This window comes from Dacryopinax primogenitus (assembly GCF_000292625.1).
Source record: "Dacryopinax primogenitus strain DJM-731 SS1 chromosome Unknown DACRYscaffold_16, whole genome shotgun sequence".
Taxonomy (NCBI): Eukaryota; Fungi; Basidiomycota; class Dacrymycetes; order Dacrymycetales; family Dacrymycetaceae; genus Dacryopinax; species Dacryopinax primogenitus.
This window is the reverse complement of record NW_024467213.1, coordinates 608,418-631,380: the sequence shown is the minus strand read 5'-3', so window position 1 is coordinate 631,380 and position 22,963 is coordinate 608,418. Positions and strand designations below refer to the sequence as shown.

The 22,963-nt window shown below is 53.5% G+C and overlaps 11 protein-coding genes across 11 annotated transcripts; 5 read left to right on the top strand and 6 right to left on the bottom strand.

The window, feature by feature from the left end:
- DACRYDRAFT_23931 (translation initiation factor eIF4e) lies at window positions 1-1,905 on the bottom strand. Its single transcript, XM_040773468.1, has 4 exons — window positions 1,775-1,905; window positions 705-1,722; window positions 390-656; window positions 1-342 (listed from the first exon to the last, which is right to left on the bottom strand). The coding sequence occupies exons 1-4, from the start codon at window positions 1,888-1,890 to the stop codon at window positions 76-78; spliced, it is 1,668 nt and encodes a 555-aa protein (XP_040626282.1). The 5' UTR covers window positions 1,891-1,905; the 3' UTR covers window positions 1-75.
- A 662-nt stretch (window positions 1,906-2,567) lies between these two features.
- On the top strand, window positions 2,568-2,929 carry DACRYDRAFT_41762 (uncharacterized protein; the record flags this gene model as incomplete). The annotated part of the gene is made up of 2 exons (XM_040774508.1): window positions 2,568-2,753; window positions 2,801-2,929. Coding segments are annotated over 2 exons (315 nt in total), but the record flags the coding sequence as incomplete, so codon positions are not given.
- Window positions 2,930-3,946: 1,017 nt separating this feature from the next.
- DACRYDRAFT_101463 (aldolase) lies at window positions 3,947-6,380 on the bottom strand. The gene is made up of 9 exons (XM_040767559.1): window positions 6,253-6,380; window positions 6,052-6,202; window positions 5,844-5,982; window positions 5,618-5,787; window positions 5,480-5,560; window positions 5,316-5,430; window positions 4,603-5,225; window positions 4,345-4,554; window positions 3,947-4,293 (listed from the first exon to the last, which is right to left on the bottom strand). Exons 1-7 carry the CDS (start codon window positions 6,323-6,325, stop codon window positions 5,064-5,066), a joined length of 891 nt encoding a protein of 296 aa, XP_040626280.1. The 5' UTR covers window positions 6,326-6,380; the 3' UTR covers window positions 3,947-4,293; window positions 4,345-4,554; window positions 4,603-5,063.
- Window positions 6,381-6,987: 607 nt separating this feature from the next.
- Window positions 6,988-7,529, top strand: DACRYDRAFT_110101 (uncharacterized protein; the record flags this gene model as incomplete). The annotated part of the gene is made up of 2 exons (XM_040768996.1): window positions 6,988-7,308; window positions 7,362-7,529. 2 exons carry the CDS (start codon window positions 6,988-6,990, stop codon window positions 7,527-7,529), a joined length of 489 nt encoding a protein of 162 aa, XP_040626279.1.
- Window positions 7,530-7,653: 124 nt separating this feature from the next.
- Window positions 7,654-8,617, bottom strand: DACRYDRAFT_110100 (signal recognition particle SRP19 subunit; the record flags this gene model as incomplete). The annotated part of the gene is made up of 4 exons (XM_040768995.1): window positions 7,654-7,955; window positions 8,002-8,098; window positions 8,151-8,301; window positions 8,349-8,617. The coding sequence occupies 4 exons, from the start codon at window positions 8,615-8,617 to the stop codon at window positions 7,654-7,656; spliced, it is 819 nt and encodes a 272-aa protein (XP_040626278.1).
- Window positions 8,618-8,771: 154 nt separating this feature from the next.
- On the top strand, window positions 8,772-9,453 carry DACRYDRAFT_110099 (uncharacterized protein; the record flags this gene model as incomplete). The annotated part of the gene is made up of 4 exons (XM_040768994.1): window positions 8,772-8,794; window positions 8,845-9,025; window positions 9,074-9,265; window positions 9,319-9,453. The coding sequence occupies 4 exons, from the start codon at window positions 8,772-8,774 to the stop codon at window positions 9,451-9,453; spliced, it is 531 nt and encodes a 176-aa protein (XP_040626277.1).
- Window positions 9,454-9,916: 463 nt separating this feature from the next.
- Window positions 9,917-13,944, bottom strand: DACRYDRAFT_101461 (uncharacterized protein; the record flags this gene model as incomplete). Its single annotated transcript, XM_040767558.1, has 5 exons — window positions 9,917-10,882; window positions 10,937-11,979; window positions 12,035-13,158; window positions 13,385-13,477; window positions 13,768-13,944. The coding sequence occupies 5 exons, from the start codon at window positions 13,942-13,944 to the stop codon at window positions 10,125-10,127; spliced, it is 3,195 nt and encodes a 1,064-aa protein (XP_040626276.1). The 3' UTR covers window positions 9,917-10,124.
- A 545-nt stretch (window positions 13,945-14,489) lies between these two features.
- On the top strand, window positions 14,490-15,564 carry DACRYDRAFT_101460 (uncharacterized protein; the record flags this gene model as incomplete). The annotated part of the gene is made up of 2 exons (XM_040767557.1): window positions 14,490-14,712; window positions 14,762-15,564. 2 exons carry the CDS (start codon window positions 14,490-14,492, stop codon window positions 15,562-15,564), a joined length of 1,026 nt encoding a protein of 341 aa, XP_040626275.1.
- Window positions 15,565-16,035: 471 nt separating this feature from the next.
- On the bottom strand, window positions 16,036-18,079 carry DACRYDRAFT_96159 (uncharacterized protein). Its single transcript, XM_040777351.1, has 6 exons — window positions 17,942-18,079; window positions 17,776-17,885; window positions 17,716-17,725; window positions 17,550-17,666; window positions 17,382-17,495; window positions 16,036-17,334 (listed from the first exon to the last, which is right to left on the bottom strand). Exons 1-6 carry the CDS (start codon window positions 18,038-18,040, stop codon window positions 16,570-16,572), a joined length of 1,215 nt encoding a protein of 404 aa, XP_040626274.1. The 5' UTR covers window positions 18,041-18,079; the 3' UTR covers window positions 16,036-16,569.
- A 225-nt stretch (window positions 18,080-18,304) lies between these two features.
- Window positions 18,305-20,420, top strand: DACRYDRAFT_101458 (cysteine proteinase; the record flags this gene model as incomplete). The annotated part of the gene is made up of 6 exons (XM_040767556.1): window positions 18,305-18,400; window positions 18,457-18,671; window positions 18,723-18,768; window positions 18,822-18,890; window positions 18,940-19,221; window positions 19,270-20,420. Coding segments are annotated over 6 exons (1,857 nt in total), but the record flags the coding sequence as incomplete, so codon positions are not given.
- Window positions 20,421-20,531: 111 nt separating this feature from the next.
- DACRYDRAFT_23927 (histidinol-phosphate aminotransferase) lies at window positions 20,532-22,837 on the bottom strand. Its single transcript, XM_040773467.1, has 4 exons — window positions 22,291-22,837; window positions 21,979-22,238; window positions 21,125-21,927; window positions 20,532-21,072 (listed from the first exon to the last, which is right to left on the bottom strand). Exons 1-3 carry the CDS (start codon window positions 22,777-22,779, stop codon window positions 21,474-21,476), a joined length of 1,203 nt encoding a protein of 400 aa, XP_040626272.1. The 5' UTR covers window positions 22,780-22,837; the 3' UTR covers window positions 20,532-21,072; window positions 21,125-21,473.
- Between the last annotated feature and the right edge of the window lie 126 nt (window positions 22,838-22,963).

The following is a 22,963-nucleotide window of genomic DNA, read 5'->3' as shown; positions in this document are numbered from 1 at the left end:
TGAATCTCTGTCTGTTCTCTGCATGGTGTGCGGTGCGCCATATAAGGTGCAAGTCATTCTGCCCGCTGTGGGTGCCTAATCTCTCTCGCGCTTGTCACCAAACAAGTTGTGTCTCACCTGCCTCCCTCCCCCGCCCCCATCGAGTGTGCTGCCGCGCCAACTGAACGACCCCATCACCCCACCTCCATTCTGCACAGACTGGGCCGCGGCTGCCGTAGTGCCGAATTCCCTCGAAGGGCCAGAGTGAGAGTGGCTGCTAGACCCAGTATGGGCATGTCCGCTCGAGGCGGTAGTGTTCAAGGTGATATACTTGCCCGGATTGGGCCAGTCGTCCGTGTGATACTATAATCGGGTCAGAATGCATCTTTGTCGAACTGGGGGGAACATGCCTGGAATTCCAACATCAGCCCATTTTCCTGCTCGATCCCCAACAGGTCGGCCATCCTCCGCCCCAAAGCGTTCACCTTCTCCACATCGTTCCTCTCCCTGAGCCACAGCTGGATCCTATCAATCCGACTGCGCATGCTCACCACACAGCCCGTGACTTCATCGTTCGGGTCGAGCGAGAGCTCTCCCACGAGGGACATGAGAATTTCCGTCCAGCATTTATCCAGGTAGCTCGGATTGTTGCGCATCGTTAGCACCCATTTGCCACCCTGCATTACACGTCAGCGGCGCTGCAGAGGGACCACCATGCGACTGACATTGCTGTTCGCTTGATCCTCCCACATGGGCTTAATCCCATTCTTGAAGAAATGATAGTTGCATCCCCTGTCAAGCTTGCTGGGCGGCTTGCACCAATTCCAGTACCTAGCAAATGCCTCCACAGTAGAGATTTCGCCGATCACATGCAGGTTCGCCTCATAGTCGTCCTTCGCAATAGGGCTGGGCTCGACCGCCGCAGGCGTAGTAGGGGAGAAAACACTTGCCGTACCGCTGCTCTGGGGGAACTCTGCTGTAGTCGGTGCACTAGACCGAGGCACTTTGCTGTCGTAGAACCAGACCCAATGATGCAGAAGCGGATGTTCGTCCTTCTTCCGGCTCGGCTTTTCTTTAGCTTTAGGCTGTGTTGGTGTCTGGTCTGCATCGCTTTTTGCTGCAGGGACCTCAACAATCTCCCCCTCTTCTGCCTCCGACTCCCCCGCTTCGCTGAGAGCATCGGCCAGAGGGCCCATCGCGTACGGCCGCTCGCCATCCTGAAGGGGTTCTACAATACGACGCACAGACTCCCGGGAGTGGGGGCGAGACTGATCCGACGAGTAACCGGAAGAGAAGTGGGAATCCTCATCGGAGACTGTGGACGGCGGATGAGCGTGCGACCGTTCTCGAAGAAGGGCAAGCCGAGAGGAGATCGCCTCTAGCGAGGGGACGTTCTTGTATCCTCTAGGGCGCTTCCCGCCTTTATCCTTATGCTCTTCTCCCGCTTCAGAGCCCTGATCAGATTCCTCCTTGAAGGCCCCGCTTACGCTCTTTGCTGTAGGCGGGTGCACGGCTACGGCGAGGACAGGACTTAGAAGAGTGCTGCTACTAGTGGTCGTAGTTGCTGTGTCGGGAACTTGGGGTGGATATGGATGGCTGGGGGAAGTTTCTGTGGAAGACAAGCCGGCACGCGCCCGCAATGTCTGTGGCAGACGCAGACGTGAGCCAGCATTGGTTGGCACAGTTGTCGTAGCACCCGGCCGTGGAGTGATATCGCCGCTGGCAGCGACTTCAGGTTTGATCCTGCACAGTTAGATGTAGATACAATGTGTGAGCTCAAAGAAGGGACACGCACTTTGCAATCAACTGATCTAAGGTTGGGATCTTGCCGGACTTGGTGCGGTCATGGCTATGGTCATCTGAAGCAGCCTCCTCAGCTCTGCTGTTGTCGGCGTTGTTTGTGGTAGGCATAGCTGTATGTAGATGGACAATGTAAAGGAATGAAGATGAGGAAAGAGATGATGAGAGGCAAGCAAGTAGCCTAACAATCAATAGGCCTGTCATCGCCCCTCGCGACGCCCTGTAACACATCATGGAATGCAGTGCGGGGCCTTAGTTGAAACGAAATGATCGCTGCTTTTCAAACTATTTTTATCTGATATTATTTAACCAGGATGTTGGCATTCCTCGATCAAATGGAATGGATTCGTTTGGACGATCTGCTTTCACGAATGCCTCATTGTCGCCTCATGGCTTCCACATCCCGTCCATCAATTACTGAATCTCCTCAATGTGGTCAATCCAACTCCAAAGGATAGGAGAGAGACACGCGTCCCTCTGGTGTTCACAAAACGTAATCGAATGAACCATAAATCTGCTATCCTTGTGTCTACTCAATGATCTCTCCACTGTATAAAGGCGTGCCGCTCTGCCTGGATTGCATCCTATTTCCCGATTCTTGCAAGGACCTTAACCTCAAAGAGCGCGTCACAGTGATCTCGAAGCATCTGTTCAGTTGTGATGCAGTGGTACATCATTTTGCAAATGGCGCAAACAACACTGTTCGTCGCCCTTTCACAATACCCAACCTTCTTATGACTGTTCCACAGGTATATCTGGTGACATTGGCAGAGTCACGTTCTTTGGACATTCCAGCCACAATCCTGTGCCGGGTCTCACTCAGGCGAAAGACCGATTCGTGTCTCTCATTGCAATCTGAGGTAGACACGATGAGATACGTGTCAGAGATGACGGATATACCGGTCCCTAAGGTGTATGCGTACTGTACAAATGGAAATGTGCTTTCTGATACATATATGTTCCTGGAGCATATCGTACGTGAATTTAAGACATCTCCAGTTCGAAATCTTACGTTTCTCAGACGCAGGGCGAAAAGATTGAAGACGCATTCGAGTTGCTAGATGAAGAAGGCAAAGCCCGCGTCATCCGAGAATACGCCGGTGTTGTATACAACCTCTCCCAACTGCGCTTCACCCACATCGGCTCTTTACGACGTACAGCAAATTGTGAGTACGAGGTTGGAGGATCCTCGATAATGCGATCAAATCATATCGACTGTATTCATAATCACCTGCACGAGCGGCTTTCACGGCCGTTCTCCTCCGTAGTGCCTTGGCTGCTAGCCTTGGAGAAATCCGAACTTCGCTTTGTGCAACAACATCCTGAGCGAGTGAACGAAGCCAGCTCGCTCTTTGGCAACTTACCAGTCGAGGAGGTTAGCGCTCTCGTTATTTCTACCATGCGCCAAGTCATTCGGGCGATACCAACAGCGTGTGAATCTGGGCCATTATCTCGAATCTTCTGTCTTTGGCACCACAACCTCATGGCTGGGTGAGATTATTGTTTTCGGTTGACGCCAAGCTAACCCCACGCCATAGCAACATCATTATCTCCATCACTCCACCCAACGCCGGCAAGATATTAGGAGTTATTGGTTGGGATAGCGCACTAGTGACACCGATATGGAGAGTGATCAGCCGGTCGGACTTGGTCTCCATCCGTGGCGGTAGCGAGTACAGGCCCGATGCAGACACTCCTCTATTTCAGGAAATCCTGCGCAAAGAGCTTCTCGAGCTTGACTCTGATGGGCTTCTCAAAAAAGCGTTTGAACTACGCTACGACCTCGAGAGAGAACTTGTAGCCGCCGTCATGACCCCATGGACTTGCACTGACGAACGTCATCAGTGGCTGCAAAAGTTCAAGAAACAGCAAGACGCGCAGAGAAGCAAGCGCTGGTCAGCACTATTGGATACCATAAGTTATTATCGCAGAAGTGTAGGTAATCATAATTGACATCGTGTATGGTACAGAAGTAACTGTGCCGGCTTTAGGGATTAAGTAGCTTGGCATGAGACGAGACATTTTGTGGGAAGAGTGTTCCGCCGATAAGCGCCCGAGCAAATGCTTCCGTCCGTTAACATCGAGATCGAAAGGACCCTCTCTCACATAGCACTAGTGTACTTCACTTTCTGGAAGAAATATTGGTCTGTGCGCTCCCATTCTGAACATTCCGATAGGCCTCTTCCCAGCCTCAATTTGCCTATCGAGCACACCATGGAATCTTACCCTTATCCGCATCTCGGTCTGACATTCCACACTGCCCTATTCACATCCCTGTCTCAGCCAACCGCACTTTTACAGCGGCTCATACAGGCCTCCACGCTTCCCACCACACCAGAAGGATATGAAGCCCGTGCAGCCGTAAACTTTGCTTTCATTGATGCTTCCATGGTCAGCAGCAGGTTAGCCTTGCTTACAGCGGCGTACCAAGCATGCATCGCGGAATGGGAGGGCACTATGCGGACGAAGACTATACACTCGGAGGTGCTGTGGTGCTTAAGCCCCGGAAATAATGTGAGTTCTTTTCAGAATACATTTTATTATTATTCCCAACCTTTCAACTAGATCACCGATGCTTTGCGACGGTTTGGACTCTCAGGGAGCAGCGAGTCACTGCTCGTATTGCACATTTGCCCCACTGCATCCCTCGATGCTTCGTCCCATGATCCATACCATCCCTCCAACATAGAAAACCGCATGCGCGCAGTCGTACAAGGACAACTCGTGCCCCTCGAACAACTGAAGGATGTAGCAGACTGGTCTGCCATTCGCAAGGTGCGTCCTTCTGTCTGGACCCTTCCTTGGAGTCTGATCAGCGAGCAGGCGTACAAGCTCAATACCGACGCGTCCATGATGTACACCCAGAAGTCTAACGCCGCGGCTGATGAGAAGGAAAAGCAACTGAACACAGTGACGGACGAGACTGTTATTAGCCTTATCGCTTTGAAGCCAGTTGCCGGATGACCAGCACCGGTGCCAGCGTGAACGCAATACCAGTCTTCAACGTCCGATGCACTCAAGGTGGTGATCGAAGATCTGGACTAGGATAATTTCTGCTGTGTCATGAGGCAGAACATTCATCGCTAGGAAATCCGCAGGCGGTCTTACACAGACGCCCGCGGCTTCCGACGGGTTTTCCGTATTCTTCCCATGTGACTGACATCCGGAGGAACCTAGTTATATGTGGCATGTACAATTTCTCAACCGCGCAACCTTAAGCGTTGGGAACTGAAATAATTCTGTCTTACGTCCTTTCGATGCAACACCAATTACAGGAAATCCATTCATGCCTTCCCCGCAGAACCAAACAGCGGGAAGAACCTCTCCGCAGCGTCGGCAAAGGCCTTGACGCCGATGTTGTGCACATCTGGGAGGGGCTTGCCCTCGACCAGGGCATGCTTGTATGCATCCATGTAAGGATCACGCATCCAGCTGTTCATGTTCATCTAGCCGCAACAGATTAAGTCAGCACAATGCACAATGCCTCGAAGCGTGACAAAGAACTGAGGGGTGGAAGGTGGTCGGAACAGACTAACCTTGGTCACCCCATTCTTGACACATTCCTGGAAGAGCGAGTCGGGCAGCTCATCAGTGCCATGCAGGCAAATGTACGTATTCGACTGGGCATAAGTCGTCTTGAGGGTCTTCAAACTGCGACCATAATCAGGAGTTGAAAGGGGAGAAAAGAGAGAGTACTAACATTTCCTGGTTGAAATTTGGTGGATTAATGTAATGCCCGTGAAGGTTTCCGATACTTGGCGCCAAAATCTGCGCACCGGTCCTATTAACGTGCGGGTCAACTCAGTTCTCCTTCCCAATGGTACAAAGAACGACGCACTCCCTGATGAAATGGTCTGCATCTTCCGGGTCGGTCTGCTTGCCTTCCGCGATGGCCGCAAGACCTGCCTCTCCGCCCTCAAGCCGGCCAAGCTCGACTTCGATCGCCATGCCCAGTTTATTGGCGCGGTCGACATACTTCTTCACCATTGCTATACCCTCTTCCTCTGTCTAGGGACGCAGTGAGCACGGGTGAGCGATATAAAGAAGGGTAGAAGCGGGCGTACGTCACACCGTGATGAATCAATCATAATGCTGTCAAGCTTGATCCCCTGCTTTTCAGCAATGTCGAACATGAAGTCGATGTCGGCGATCTCGACGGCGTGGTCCATGTGAAGAGACATGGGGACCTTAGCCTGGTGGGCACTACACAATAAGGAATCGTCAGCACAGGCACACAGGCACCCTGGATATGTGAATGAAATGTAGGCGCACATATCACGGCAGAAAGCCACAAACTGGCTTCCGCCATAACGCGCCGAGATGGGGAAGAGCATGATGATCCCCGGTGTGTTGGCCTTCTCACATGCATCCCGGAATCCCATCACACTGTCCATGTCGTAGCATACCATGCCGATGACACCATCTACATCATTTGGTCAGACAAGGACATGAATGGTAAAATTTGAAGCTGACAGTTTCCCTCCTTCGCCTTCTTGAGGATGGCGAGGGTACGGTTGTTCTCGGGGGTGACGATGGTGGAGGACATGTTTCTTGTATGTTTGATTTCACGTCAACGATGTTTTCCAACAAGTAATTCCTCGATACAGTTGCAAGCAAGGAACACAAGTTGAAAGGTGGACCTCTTGCTTTCCTCCATCTTGCCGTGTCGGAGAGCCGGAGGCGGCCAGCGGGCGGGGGGGTGTGGTACCCTTTTCGTATTACCCCGCCGCGGCGCGCACCGCCGTAACGTTAGGCCGATGAGAACCGGCCCGAGAGCCCCTCCTCCTTCACTTTGGTGATCGACTGAAGATGTCTTAGATGGAATCCTTTGATCAAGTTGAAGTGCTCTGGGCCCACTGCATGTCTTCGATCGTGTGAATTGTTATGCTCACGTGATGACAAGCTTGTCTACCTCAAGTTTGCCCATCCTCTGCGGTTGATAACCTGAAGAAGTCACCTGGGACTGTCCTCGCTTGTACTTCGAGTTCCTCATCAGGAGACTGTGCCTTATTCAGGACATATGGTTTGCGGGTGTTTCAATCAGCCACACCACTGACACGAGGACCACGACTCAGACCTGGATGCACGGCTGTCCCTTGATGCCCAGGAAACCACGTCTATCTAAAAGGCTGCCCTGTCTGTCTTCTTTATCCGCTCTTGCATGTATAAGAGATGCCGGAAAGGGGCTAGAAAACAGCCAACACCGTCATGCCCCTCATCAGCAATCAGCGCGGTATCTCCATCCTCCTCCTCCAGCAGGCAGCCATCGTCCATCTCTTTGGCCTCATATGGGGCTTCTTCGTCCCAGCGACACCCTTCCCGCGAATGGCACTCACGGCTCACATCACAGCAATGAGCGATTCAATGTCCCTGCTGCTGCTCGGGCTTATCTTGCGATTTGAAGGATTGGTCAAGGTCGAGCAGTGGTGGATGCGCGCTATGATATGGCCTTCCCCATTCTTCCTTTGGGCGACGGTCTTCAGCGAATGTGCCAACTCGGTATGGGGCGCGAACAAGATATTGCCTATCGTGAGCATCTTTCCATTTCTTGATTGTCTATTTTCTTCATGGGTTATACGCAGTCTGCTGCCGCGTCGGGAGCGCACGGCGCAAAAGAGTGGCAAGAGACCGTCGTCACACTGTGCCATGCGATCGGAGGAGTAAACTATGTAGTCTGTTGGGGCATTATCGTGTACGCACTCTTCGCTGGGGTTGCCGCACAAAAAGAAAAGAAAGAAAAAGAAGCATAGCATTAGGAGCGAGTAGTCGGACCGTCTGCTGATGTACAGCCATTTGTTTGAGAATTACCTCGGTCACACGTTTGAGGGAATAAACTTACCGAGCAGTTTCCTGACGTTCGACTAGTCTTACCCACTATGCCCGCACCCTAATGACCTTCCTCTTCCCCTTTCCTCCGGTACCCTCTACCTGCGCTTGCGCCTGCTGAGTTTTCTCATTCGCTAAAGTTTGTTTCATGCTCTCTACCAACATGCCCGTCTCTACGATGGGCGAATTGGCCGGCAGCCGCTGGGGGATCGCCGGTGCGGGTGAGGGAGGGAGAGGCACTTTGGTCATCCCTCTGGCGTTCTTACGCGGAACGAGGGATTCCGGAGTCGGCACGAACTGAGGTCGCTTGGACTGGACGTAGGCGGCAACGTGGAGAAGGAGCTTCTTTTCTATAGAAAGGTAAGTCTAAGCATGAGAAAGAAGCAGGAGACGGACTGGTTGGTATGGACGGATTGACGAGCCTGCCGTCCTTCTTGAACTGTACTTTGACTCGGCCTGGGTTTTCCCAGTCTTTTGGGTGTCGTTTCCCTTGCTATGTCCCAACTGGATTAGAGAGGACACGTCGTACGAGCATCAGCACGCACATCATGTAAAGTGTTAAACCCGAGTCGTGCGCAAGCTTCACCCATATCGGAGCTCAGAGGCCACCATACAGATTTAGCGCGGGGTATCCTTCTCTCATTCTTGTGAAGAGGACGCTTTGCGTCGATGTATATCGGGTAGAGTGTTGTCCATCTTCGAAGTGTCAGACACTCGCTTTGAACACCGCAGAGGACACGCACGTCTTCGTCGTCTCCCTGTTCATCAACGGACCTTTCCCAGACTGCTGTTGCGCAGGCACAGAGGTCCGGCTGCCACTCCCGCTCGCGATGACTTCTTCCCTGGGATCATACTCCTCCTCATCGTCCTCGTCCGCAACATCTTCATCCTCTTCGGAGTCGATCTCCTGCAGGAGTGGACCACGGGTGCCGGTATTAGGCAGTGAATGAGTAGGGAGTGGAAGATCAGTATCGTCGTCAAACTCTTCTTCTATGAAGGCACGGGGCGGCATGGTTGATGTTGCACGTATGTACTAGGCGGTGAGCAATCCCTTGTCGTGCCGTGTGAGAGACGGGAGCATTTCATTTCGGCGCTCATTCATAGCGTGGCCTGTTCCTCAACGACGCCTGTCCACCAACGCCAACAGTCTGTATGCGATACCCGTCATGTTGCCTTTACCACTATTAACGTAGGTATAACACCCTGTTCGACTGTGATTGTCTGATATAGTGCCATCAGATTGCTATTATTACTCACCCCCTCTCCCGTTGCCCCCGTTTCACTCCCCCTTCGGTCCATATTCCGTCGCGCCGACGCCTCGGAAGACCATCCTATTAACCTCCCCCCACAATCAGAAATTGAGCCAGGATCGGTCGTGTGTCGACCTTTTGGTGTCTGTGAGCCATGTCCAGCAGAAGCAGTACGTGCTCCTCTCTCTTATTCTGAAACGCGCTCACCACTGGAACAGTTAAGCCAGCCTTATTGCCAACCATTCGGCAATCGACGACTCATTCACTGTCTTCCCTATTCCTCCCTACCACAAACGGGGGAAGGTACTCTCAAGACAGGAGATGACGGAGAGGTCTTGGGTGAAACACCAGCGTGGGAGGCGTGCGGGAAGGTAGTGAGCAGGGAGCTCGCAGACTTTTGGGAGTTCGTGGTGCGTTCCCTTGTATTATCCAAGCAAAGCCAAAGTTCTGATTGATTTCACAGATGTTTAATTTGGTACTATTAGCCATCGCGGGCGCCGTGTACCTGCTGAGAAGCCGGAAACTCGCAGCGTTGCAGTATCGACAACTGGTAGCACGAATAGGACTGTCGCGAGGTACAGGGTGGCAGGACGGGTGATTTATTGGAGAGACGATTAATGACACTTATATCATATCAACATGACTGCGGTTCTGTTCGGATGGTGCCTGGAAACTGGTTGTGCATTCCGACAAAGGCCCTGCTCTGTGCCCACATTCGCTTTTGAATTCGTGACACGGGGTCCTGATGGAAATCAACGAGAGCGAGGAAGGACGAATGAGAAATGTGCTCACGGTAGTCCGTCAGCGATCAAATCCGGTTATCCGATAACAATGGGAGATACCTCATTAAATTATAACCAGCAACCCTCCCTGAGTGGCACCACCAATTTCCTAGCAACCGCCAAGGCAACAGTTTCCAGGTTCACGATGTTGAGAAATCTCCAGGGAGTACTCCATGTTGATGTATGTAGGTTTGTTCTCAGTATCAACTGATTGTCGTTAACAATACCCTGCTTCTCGTCACAATATCCTATGACAACGGACAGGTCATATGAAGTCCTTCTCATTGGTCACAAATTACGGAAACAGTTCAATCACATAGGAGTATTGCACAAGTCCATCAGGCACCCCATAAACGAAAGAGGGGTGAGCAAAAGTCTCCGAACGAAAAGGCACAACAATAGTACAGCGGCACGCAGAGGAACCGTTCAATATGTATGGTAGTACATGATGGCACAGAAGCGGCATGGATATCACGGGGGTATGAGCTTACCGCCGCCGGCGGGGGTCCAGCAGGTCCACGACACGATCGCGTGCGTCTGCAAGGCGGAGTGACGCATCGAACGTCTTGTTCCCAAGGATTCGACGTAAGCGCAGACGAAGCGCATCGAGTGATCTTCGGGAAGCATCATTGTCCTCTTCTGGCCGGATGCATGAGTAAAGCATGGCGATCGCATCCAACATCAGGCGAGCGTCGTCTTGCCGCCCATTGGGGGAAGACTCGATGTCATCCGCCTCGATACCAAACTCGAGATCATCCCACGCCTCCAGGAGTTTCCGGCTCTCTCCGCCCAGCTGAAGAGCAGACTGCTCTGCCCAGTGCGCGAGCTCGAAGTCGGCTCCTTCCGGATCAGCCGATTTCGGGTTGAAGGCGGCGTTGGCAACGCTGATGAACCGGCTTGTGGCGCGCTCGGTTACGTGCTCCTGGATTGCGGCACGTGCGAGGGTATCGAACAGAGCGGGTTGGGTGGTCATGCTCGATTTGGTTAGAGTGGCACGGCGAATCAGTTCTTTGGCACGTGGCAGGTCCAGTTGGAACGCCGCGTGTAGAACAGCGTCGGTGACCCCACTCTGCTCCTCTTCATCAGCAATATCCGCCGCAGCGCCATTCCAGAGCGACGCAGCGATAGATCTGAGCACGATCCAGTTTGGGAGCAACAGCGCGAGCAACGCGCGCTCCTCGACGGAGGTGGGGAAAAACAAGGCAGGAAGTAGCGAGAAGATCGCATAGCCACGGGAGAAGACACCTACAAAGAGGTCAGTCACATTTCCGGAAGCATATAAGGTTAAGCGCAACGCACCTCGTCGCCGCAGGATCGCCGATTCGGCGTACTGGGTCTTTCCGTCTTTTGTTACAAGCTTCGGGGAGCGGGGACGTGCCCAGCCTGCTCCACCGAAGAAGAGGGTTGCACAGAGGGTGACGACTACTGCGAGCTGGGCGACGTCCAGCCAGGTGTGGACGCCAAGGGTGGGCACGGAGGGGGAAGGGCCGAGAGCGGTTTTCGCCCATCCTGGGGTTAGGACGGTACCAGTCTGAGTACCTGGCTCTGCGGGGGTGGAGAACACTCCTCCACTGCGGAAGATAGAAAAGCAGAGGAAAGCCGCTAGGAGATAGCGGGGTGCAGCACCTTGCTGTGGTTGCTGCTGGACAGGGGAGAACGGTAGCTGCCCTGGGCCGCCCGGCCCCGCAGAACGCAGCTGCGTCTGAACCTGCTGCACTTGCTGTTGCTGCATTGCGGCCATCTGGTGGAGCTGCTGCGCCTGCCTTTGTTGAAGCGCATATTGCTGCTGCTGCATCTGGAACTGCTGTTGCCGCTGAGCAGTCATGACAGCCATCTGCTGGTCAGGGGAGAGGCGCGTCATAGACGGCGGGGAGGTCCTGACCCCAGCTTGGGGTGGGGAGGGTAGAGTTGGTTGGGGAAGAGAAGGCTGGGTATTTTTCCGGGGCCGGCCGCGCTTGCGTCGTTCTGCTTCGACGCCGTTCATTGGTGGAAGAGCAGGGACAACCATGCCGCTTCCGTCAACCTCGCCCATGCTGACGCGTTGCCGCTTGCCCCTCCTTCCGCCATCATCATCATCGTCCCCTTCGTCGTCCCAGTCATCGCCGTCCTCTTCCTCTTCTTCGGCAGTGGCAAGCGCATCGCCTTCGGTCATTCCCACTTCCGCGAGCGGGACGCCGTGTGGGATGCGGAAGAGCTCGTCTGTGCCATACAAGTGACGGTCCATGGGGAGGAATGTATGCTCCCACTGGGTGTAAAGCATCTGCCCCTGGGGGAAAGAGCAGAGCAGAGCTTGAAGGGCAGTGCGTTCTCTTGTCAGCCTGGAGGCTCGGCGATTCAGAACCCTGGTACACAATTGAATGAGCATCGCCGCGTGTTGTCTTACCGGTTTTCTCTTACCCAATGTACTCCACTCCTTTCTCGAGCACGACGCTCTTGCTGTTCTTGCCAGCGCGTCGGACACCGTCGACGTATCCACGTTCGTCGGGAATCCAACGGTCACCCCATCGCTCTCGGTCAAGGATCGCCACAGCTGGGACGGCATCACGCAATGCCTGGATACAGCTGTTCAGATTGCGTCGGTAGCGCCGCTCGATGGTGTTGTGTGGTGTGAGCCGGCGCTTTGTTGGCTGCTTCTGGCCCTGGGTAGTCTGCTGTTGCCCTGGCGGAGCGCCTGTGGGAAAATTGAAGGAGACCGTGGGGAGCCCGGGTGGGGACTGGCTCGATTTGAGATTTGGCATCGCAGATGTGGGGGTAAGGATGGGTTGCGCTTGAGCGACTCCAACCGACCCAGGCGCGCTCATTGTATACCCGGACTGGTGCTGGCCGGGTAAGGGCTGACCCGACGGCGGGGACCCGTGGGCCGACGTGGAGGACCCGACAGAGGAGTGTCGGACAGTGTCGGGATAGCCTGAACTGAGGGGGAAACGCATTTCAGAGTTTGCGCTGGTGGGGGCCGCGCTCGCCCCGGATGAGAAGGGGGTGACAGCCGAGGCTGGGAAGTCGAAACTATTCAGGTCGGGCGGGATGACGAACTCGTTCGTCGGTGTGAAGGTTCCTATCGTCAGCTGGGGGTTGAATGCTCCCTGTGATTGGGACTGCTCCTGCTTTTGGAGTTGCTGACGGGTCGAGGGGAGCATGGTGTCGTGGTGCTGGGGGTGGAGAAACTTATCCCAGTCGCTGTCGAATCCGTCCCAATTGACGATGCCAGCCGCGAAAGCCTCGTCGGATCCGATGGAGTTGGGAGGAAAGACGGAGAGGTTGAACGTGTCCAGGTCGCGGGGTGTTGTGAGGTCTGGTGGGGATGGAGTACGAGGATGGAGACTGCCTAGAGAGTCGTCGGTTGTTGATGTACTCGAGGTTGAAGCTGAAGCGGGTGAGGAGTGCTGCGATTGTTGAGAGTTCTGTCCCTGGTGAGGTGTGAACGTATATGAATTTGTGTTGGTGTTGAAGTTGTTTTCGTTTGAGTAGAAGGATAGAGGGTCGTCGATTGGGACAGAGTGGAATATGGGGCCTTCCATATCCTAATATAAACTTCCACTCACAGGGGAGGGGGAGAGCGGAATGAAGAGGGCACAGAGAGAGAGGTGGAGATGGTGGATAAGAAGAGAGAAGAGTGTTAAAGGGAAATCCTCTGGTGCGGTTTGATGAGGGACAGGACACACACCGGTGCTGAGTACAACCGTCGAGGGGCACAAACACACAAAGACACCGAACACTCTTGGACCCCGATCACTCCCTCCTACTTACCAAAGGCTGTGCTCCTCGTACCACCCACATGCCCATATCGCCGATTCGCTTACTAGTCTTCTTCCTCTTCGGGTTGACATCCTCTTCTTCGCTCTTGCACGTAAAAATCACCCACGAATAAGAACATTAACAATGACGTAATGTTCCTTTCATCAACATAACAATATCCTTTCTCGATTCCATCACTTCTCATCTCGCTTTCGTTCTCGACCGACCAGCCACCCCCTCGGTCGACGAGACATGTTCCCCGACATATTCAGTAACTCCCCGATCGATGCAACAGCATACCAGTCCCTCACAGCATTCCGCAGTCCTCATCCCCGACGTCCCTCCCTCATGTCCTCATCCTCGGATGCCAGAGCTTGGCACGGCCAACAAATGACCCATGCTGTTCCTTCGGGGGGCATACCATACAGCCGAGGAGACCGTGGCCCCTTGCTGAACCCAGTTCCAGTTCGCTTCCTCCTGGTAACTCTCTCCCTTCCGCCCCTGCTCTGCTTCTCTCCCTGTTCAAACCCCCGCGGCGACACAGAGACGACCTCACGCAAACGCATCATCATTTTTGCACTGGCTCCCTACTACATACGGAGACGTAAACTCAACAGAGCCCCAGCCAGCCGGAGGCCTAAAGACGCTTTCCGGATGCCAGCGGCATACATAAACGCATCCCGCCGACCTCCCCTGTCGCCGCTGCGCAGCAGCCTCACCATCCTTCTCTGTGGGAAGGCAAGAGCAAGAAGGGAAGGCACGGATGTGATATTTTCCCTCCTGAGAAGGGATCATCGTGGCTCCTATTGAACTCCCCATCGTCTGCCCGCGTGCGGTCCGCACCGCATCAACCCCGCGATTACAATAAACAATACAGCTTATTAAGTGGGGGCGATGTTGCGCAGTCAGTTTCTTGCCACGCATCGGCCGATCCCTGACAAGACCGGCCCGAGACCGGGAACTCCGCTGTGGGATGTGCGATTACGTAATATCACACAACACATGGCCCACTCACTTGTTGTTTCCAACCAGCACATCCTGCTCCTCCGTTCAGGGTACACGAGTCGCCTGCCCATTACCCACCCGGACAAGCGGTAACACAGTGCAGTATACAAAAATGGCCGCCGCACGGCTCTCCGCCCCTGCCCTGATCCGGCTCGAGCGCATCATACAGCAATACTCGACCGTCCCTCTCTACCCTGGATATGTACCCGTACCGGCATTCACGATCGTACACTCGGTGAGGACGTATGTTGCTTGGGCGCAGGCGACGAAAGCAACGGGCGCGCAGGGCAAGCTTGGGTTCTTGCAAGGGTTGTTTGGGTATTTGGTCGTTTCCTGTGAATCCTTGTTTTATCATTGGTGGTAAACATACTTATGCACCTTCAGGGAGCGGGATGACAATGTCCTGCATCCTCCTCGTCGTACCACCAATATGGATGTACAACGCACAGTACTTCCTGACCTACGTGTGTGCCTTCTGCTTGCTCTCGATCGGACCCATCCCAGACATCCTCTGCCAACTCCCAGCCGAGCCCCTCGCCATCCTAGACGGGTTCTACCGCACATCAGGGGCGATAGGCATGATGCAGCTCGCGCAGAAGAACCCAAGCGTGGGGCTGCGTACCTCGCCCCTTACAGTTTTGGTCCTGGGAGCTGTCACCTCGGGTGGGGGAACCCTCGTCATCCCCACCTTTGGCTTAGCAGAGCTCGATTGGACTCTCCGCACCCCGCCCGTGCTGAAGGGTGACATATGGACAACGCTCGACCTCTGGGCAGGCGCGGTCGTCGTTGCGGTATATGCTTTTCTGAGCGAGGCGCACCCCGGACTGAACCTCCGCCTGCTCGGGATCAATGGCATGGAAGATTATAGGGGCCGCATACACCCCTGGTTTTCCGAGGCTGAGGCAAAAGTCATCGCTATCATTGTGGGGATTACGATCTTTTCGTTGCGCGCTGGGCGCCCGATGGCCAAGCCCGTCAATCCGACGAGTAAGGCCAAGGCGGCGAAGGCGGCGGAGAAACGGCACGAGGTGAAGGATAAAGAGAGTGTGGATCTGAGTTCGTCTTCCTCCGCCATATCGACCTCGATCGGAGCGACCACTACCCCGAAGAAAGAAGAAAAAGGCGAAGAAGGAGACGCCCAACATCATGGTGAGTCAATAATAGATTTTCAGGCAATGGCAATTTAGTTCGGAGGAGTTACGTCACACTCGTCATGCTAGCAGACAATAATGAACAAACAATACCCGTTTGCCGTCTTTAATTTCCACGCAGCTAAAGTTACAACCGAAAACATGGTTCCTCGTTCCTGCAACATTGGACCGCAGCCTCCTCTCATTTAGGATCCTCGACCCAGAAGCTCTTCCAGTTGGCTCCCACGCCAGGCTATCCACGACATGTTAGCCTTTACGCAAGACCTTGTCACACCACACGACTACCTTATTGTCTTTCGAATGCCCATCTAGGGGACGGTGAGAACACATCACTGGCATCTTGGGAAGTGCTTACGCGTCACCGTGCACTTGTATTTAACACCATTGACCGTATGATGGTTGCCTTGGAAGGTCTCGTCCTCAAGGTGCCAAGATTCCGACTGCGACCTTCTATGCGTGAGGTCTGGCATTGAAGTCATGGTGGATATTTCTGAGGCGCTGATCGAAGTCGTTTGGGACGTTTGTTGGTGGTGATAGGTGGTGGTATGAGGATGGTTGGGGGATCAAGGATTCCGAGACAATCAGGTTATATGTGCGCCCAGTCGTCAGCAGGCCAAGCCCAATTAGGATACGGCCCATGGAACCAATCCCCCCATTCGTACTTTGACGTGTCATCCCTTTTCCGACTCGGTTTATCATCATCTTCTTCTTCTTATGACTGTCCCAAATAAAGAGCGCTTGCCACTGGGGCCCAGGATTGCACAGACCATCTCAGCCGAACAAACGAACAAGAATCTTAGAGCGCTTAGTCTTGGTGCTCATGTGGGGCCTGAAAGTGAGCACGGCCCACTTTTTCAGTGGTGCGGAGGGGTTAGTCAACGGATTCTGCATTCTCTGGGCTAGCCACACGAATCCGTCACCAACGCAGGTATCTGTGAGGGCATCAATGTGGCACAGTTCTAGACGTGCGTGAGGTCCAACTGCAGATATCATACATTCGACTGCCAACTCATCAGTGAACTCAATCGATCCATGCCTTGTTTATCCTGACAACGGTGCCTGATCCCCAAAGGCGCCTTCGAGGAAGTCCTTTATCCTCTGGTCTCCGGGATCGGGAAGCCATGCGCGCTCCGCCAAGTTGAGCAGGTGCCGATACTTCAGGCCTTCCTCATGCGCGTGCCTGAAGCCGGGATGCTCCAGCAAGAAATCATGCAAGACCTTCAGCCAGTCATCTGGGATATCGGGTATGAAGGGTGCTTGAGCCCTGACAAACGCAGGCAGACACTGCATACCCTCAAAGTCCACAAAATGTAGCTTGACGACCTTGCCGTCTTCCACTAGTGCGAGGATGTTGTGCAGGCTCCACATGTCGCGACAATAAAACCCGTTGACACCAAGCGGCCCGTTGAGCACGCTCTCCGGTATCTCGTCGATGATTTGCTTGACGCGATCAATATAAGTTTGATCGATAGGTTCCTCCTCCAATCGCGGATAGTTCATGCTGCCCTGAGCTACAGACTTCAGCCATTCCCTTATGTCGTCGAATGGGCCGAAATCTTTAGGTGGATCGATGAGATGGGGGTTCCGTAGGCCCTTGAGCGTCACCATCCTACCCACTCGGATATCCAGGTCGCTCTCAGAAAGATTTCGGATGCCGTTCAAACTGCCGTTGATCTCTAGACTGCCGATTAGGGGTACCTGTACCTCAAACAGCTGGAGCATGTAGTTGGCGATCTGTTTAAATGCATCGCGGGTCGCTTCTGGAGACAGTTGTGACGCAATTTGAATGAGAGGACGTCCCGTGACCTGGATTGCGTAAGGCGTTGAGCTAGAGAAGGAGAGGAGACGGGTACATATTCCTGCAGCGTCCATGCTGCCCCGATGCGATTGTCCTTGCCGTCATCGAATGCGTACACGCGAGGTACGGGGAGATCCGTCCATTTTAGTAACGCAATCATGGATGCAACCTACTCGACAACGTGAACCCCAAATGGAGGTGTCCATGCTGTCCAAAACCATACCTCGGATTTCTCTTTTTGTTCCGGCCAAAATCGGTGTCTTTGCTGGAACTCGTCAAAAACGGCAGAGGTGATTCGCACCACGTAGGTTTTCCCGAGTGCCGTTTCAACCACAACCACCTGAAGTGGTGAGCACCGTATTGGCGGAATTTGAGCCGCTCAGACATACGACATGAGACGATCCTGTGCGAGTGTCAGACAGTGAAGAGGTTACAGAGCCTAGAGAGACGCACCGTAGTCCAGAAACGCAACTTTCCGGCTTCGATTCTCCTCATCTGGAAGCCGGTCATTGAGTGCTAGGGCGATATCGTGAAGATAGAGGTGCGGGGGCCATATGTTCTGTGCGCATGGTTCAGTCGCCCTCGCTGGGAGATGGTGCAGGTGCAGGTGCTCACACGACCCTCTTCCAAGACCACCGGACGGTCGTCACCGTAATAGAAAAACTGCAGCTGTTGCTGGACATACGAAAAGGCATATCCAATTGTCGACCACATTCAACGTTTGGGGTAAGATTCCCGGTAGTGTTTGTCAAAGGAGCTATGTCCAAGATGCGGCGCAGGTGACAGCCCCGCGCAGTAACCGCAAAGTCCGACAGGATGTGGACCAATCAGGGAGGGCCGCCTCTTCCCGGCGTGCCTGTAAGTAGGGTCCGCGTTCGGCGATTATGTACTATTCGGGTTTACGCTACCCCATCCCGTTCGTTCACCGTATACATCGAGGGCGCCCCTCTTCCCTCTTCCCTTTCCAACAAGGCCAACATGGCCACCAAGAAGGAATTGAGGGAAGATCCCCTCCTACCACCAGGCCTCGTAAACACTTCTAATACATGCTTCTTCAATTCCGTCATGCAATGCGTCAGTAGGGTTCTATGCATTCCAGTCTCACACAACTGACACTCGGCATCACACAGTTCATCGCAAGCTCCGTCCTCGAAGCCACGATTGAATCCCTTTCTGGCTCAATCCCCCCCACACTCCAACCCGACAAGAGCCCGGCATTGACGGATGCGCATAAGGCTGCGACCGCGGATACAAAGGCCATGCCCATAAGTATGGCGTACATCAACCTTCTCGAGCAGTCGTGGAAGATAAGAGATGCGCGCGACAGGCAGTCACTCGTTCCCAGGTAATTCTTTCTACCCCCATCACGTAGTGTGGCCTTGCTTATTTGCCACAGGACCGTGTTGCAGCAGCTCGGCAACAAGTATGAGCAGTATCTCGACGTGCGTTATCATAAGCAACTCCCACCAATGATCTGCGACTAATTGCCTCCCAGTTCCGGCAACAGGACGCTCATGAGCTCTATTGTCATCTTTTGGATGCTATGCATATGGAAGAGTACGACGTGAATATTCACTCCGCGTTTCGAAGTGCGTGATCTCATTTCCTCTCAGATAATTAAGAAGCGCCAACCGCCGCCGCCAAAGCCAAACAAGAAGGCGAAGCGAAATTCTCACCAGTCATCCCCGCTGCGTAGGGATGATTTGGCCATCAACGTGCCGTCGGTGCCTCTGCCGATTCCGGAAGAAGAGAGGCTGAAGCCTTTCGTCGACCAAGTGTTTGGAGGAACGCTCGCGAGCATGGTAGTGTGCGAGACGTGCAAACATGTATCGCACACGTACGAGGATTTCACAGATCTGTCGTTATCCATACGGTCCGATGAGAAACTGAGAAAGGTTGGCATAAACATTTCGACAGTGGGGTTGATAGCTCACCGATGGCAGCGCGATCGCTTAAAGAACATCAGTCAGCTCTTCAGGCTTCCTGCCAGAGCAGGGCGTCCTCTTTCCATGCCACCGGATCATTATTCCAGAGAAGTGCTTGCTGGCCTCGAGCATCACGGAGAGGAGCGAAACACGGAGTCTGACGTCGAAGCCACTCCAGTAAACCCCCCGAGACCTTATTCGCAGCCGGGTTTGCTGGGCGGTTCGGCGCTCGAAATCAAAGATCCCAAGAAAATGGCGAAACGGTTATCGATTAGATGGGGCAAAGGCAGGTCATTCCACAAGGATGTAACGGACACGGAGCAAGATAAGAGCGCTGGCCCGTCGGAGGCAGAAGGGAAGACAGGCGATGAGCGAGAAGTAGAATCGGACTGGGAGCAAGTGCGCAAAGCGGCTGACATCGAGCGCTCTCGTTCACTCCGTCCTCCGGCCAGCGGGAATTTGACAGACGACGATCGCCTGTCCAGAGAGAGTGTCCCGAAGCGTCCAAACCCGCTGAAGCGTCTCCACTCACGGAACAAAGGCTCCACGGCAACAATAACGCCCACGAGAAGAAGAATCAATGATGAGTCTGCTTACATTGGACGGATCCTGGCGGATACGGCCCCTTCTATTCCCCTACCGCCGGGGATGAGCCAGCATCCCCAGACATCCTGGCTTAGGCTTGGAGGAAGTGGGCATGGTCTTGTTGACTGTCTCCGCCAGTTCACCTCGGTAGAAGTCTTGGAAGGCGACAATGCCTTTGCATGCCATCGGTGTTGGAAGCTCGAGAATACCCATGGCAGCAAACGGAAGTCTGAAGACAGGGACGAAGATGATGAAGATGACGAGGATGACGAGGACGAGGTTGAAGAAGAAGCGGTTGTCGACAACGAAATCGAGAACGACTTGATCGTGGTGAGCCGCCCAGCGACACCGCCTTCCCCACCGCAGGAGCCATTCACTTCCGTTCACTCTCCCCCTTTAGTGCGCGCGGACTCTGGCGACCTGTCTCTTATCAGTGTTCCGAGTCGTCCGCCTTCCGTCATTTCTCAATCGGCGATCTCCATGGCAGACTCTGAAGACGATCTAGCGTCGTCGGTCGTATCTTCTCCCTCAACATTTCCGGCATCCCATACTCGCAACCCTGTTGAACAAATCACCCCTACCCCCGAACCATCAGGGCTTCCTGGAGGTTTTCGCATTCCTGAAGTCACTACGACGTGCTCGGCAGACGAATCGGATGGTACGTCAACTGATCCTTCTACACCTACCCCCCAGACGTATACTCGCAACTCTTTCCTTCTACCCGCACCCGCACATATCAGTCGTCGACCGCGTCGGCCCAGTCCACTGTCGGACATAGATAGCGGAGTAACGTCCGATAGTGATTACGTGGAATCGGAAGTAGAGCCCTCCGGTCCCCCTTCTGAAATGGGATCCCGTCCCGGCTCACGTCCATCTACACCTCCGTTACAGCCTGCGCGGCAGCCGAGCAAGGCACGAGTTCCCCGATCCCAACAAGTCGTCCATCGCCGTGCTCTCAAGCGTTATCTCATAGCGTCTGCTCCTCCAATTTTGGTCGTGCATCTGAAGCGTTTCGAGCAGCTTTCAAAGTCTTCGACCCCATTCTTCGGTAATCTCAAGAAGATTGAGGATTTCATCAGCTTTCCGGAGATGCTTGATATGGGTCCCTTCATAGCTCCACGCCGGGAGGACTACGGCCTGAAAGCAGGCAGAGGCCGCCCAACTGCTCCACGCAGGCGTGAAGACGAACCGCTTATGTATCGCTTATATGGAGTTGTGGTCCACATTGGGAGCATGGTACGTAGTCCGATCTATTCTAGCAATTCCTTGGTTGACATGATCACCGTAGCTTGGCGGCCATTACATCGCCTACACCGCGCTTCCACCCTCGAAAGTCACCATGTTCAATAAAGTCGAATCAAAGGACAAAGAAAAGGAGGGGTCGAAGAAGTCTGATCGGCAGTGGTGCTATATCAGCGATACCACAGTGAAATTAGTTTCATTTGATGAGGTCTTGAAGGCGAAAGCATACTTGTGCTTCTATGAGAGATTGTACAATTAGATAGCGATGCGTGGGCACACCTGTGGATAAGTTGTCTCGTTACCTGATGCATTTTCTAGTTTATACTTGGTGCTGTAGATCTATATCTCAAACATTATTATCATATCCGTCCACCCTCCCCCCATCTATGGAGATGTCAGATACTAGTCATTGTGAACCTCAATCTTTCTATCAACGCGTTATTCTCCTCCTCTGAACCTACGGTTATTCGCAGGCAGCCTTCGCAACCGTACTCATTTCCTCGATAGCGAATAACCACACCCTCCTTCTCCGCCATCCGACTGTAGATCTTCTGTGCCCGAGGGCTGTCCGGTTTGCCCGTTGTTGGGTTCAACACGGGCACCAGGAGGAAATTGGCATGATTCCCACCAATTGCAGGTGCCAGTGACAAGGATTGCAATTCCTTCAAATCTTCCAGAAGCCGCGCCCTTGAAGCAATAAGCGTGGCGACTTTCTGTCGCATCAGCGCAAGAGCTTCCTCTGAAAGTGCTGACAACGCCAAGCGGGCCGACGGTGCAGATATATTATAAGGTGCCTTGGTATTAGATAATACTTGTATCAAGGGCGGTTGTGCAAGGGCAATACCGAGTCTGTATGACATAAATGAGAGATGATTCAAATTTAGGCAGAAAAGAACAAACCGAATGCCTGCCAGTCCAAAGCTCTTGCTCAGTGTTTGCATAACGCACAGATTCGCGTACTTCTCGACCAAAGCGCATGCACTGGTACCATCCCCGGCGAAGTCGACGTAAGCTTCATCCACAACTACAATGCCATGGAATGAAGGTAGCTCTAGAACTTCTTTGATATCGGAAATGGGGATCAATGTGCCCGTTGGGTTGCCCGGAGAACAGAGGAAGACCATCTTGATCAATGGATCACTCTCCAGGGCTCTTTTCATCTGGTGATAGCATTACCACATACTCTGAGCATAGAATATACTGCTGACACACCTTTGGAAGATCAAGTTGAAAGGCGCCTGCCTCTACGACAAGAGGGACCTTCACTAGTGCCACATCATTGACCTGGCCGCAAACAGAATACATGCCATAGGTCGGCGGAGTGATCAGCACCTTGTCCTTTCCTGGAGTGCAGCAAACTCGCATAAGGAGATCCAGCACTTCATCCGACCCGACGCCAAGAAAGATATATTCCGAGCCAGGCAGCTTCCGCAGGTTGGCTATCCGCGTTTTAATGGCACTCTGGGCCGGGTCCGGGTAACGATGGAGGTCCAGATAGCCGTCTTCTCTATCGAGCAAGGATGACGGAATGGAAGGCCCAAGTGCGTTCTCATTTGCGTCGAGCAGGATTCCAGACTGATAGTCATCTCGTGCGCATCGATACGGGTGAAGGTCTAGGATGTTTGGACGAATGACGGCCTCGATATGAAAGTGAGGCGGGTAGACGGGTCGCGTTGAAGGAGCAAGTCCATGAATAGGCATTACGAGCGAGACTAGAAGAGATCAAACAGCCCTCGTTCGCTCGAAACAGGAAGATATACTGGTCCTTTGTGACTCGACTGAGATGAAGTAACCAGTCAGGGTCCACCGATCAATGATTTTCGTCAGACGGCTTTTGTCGGCCGGACATTGATTGACCACCCCTTGTTCTTGGAGTATTGACTGC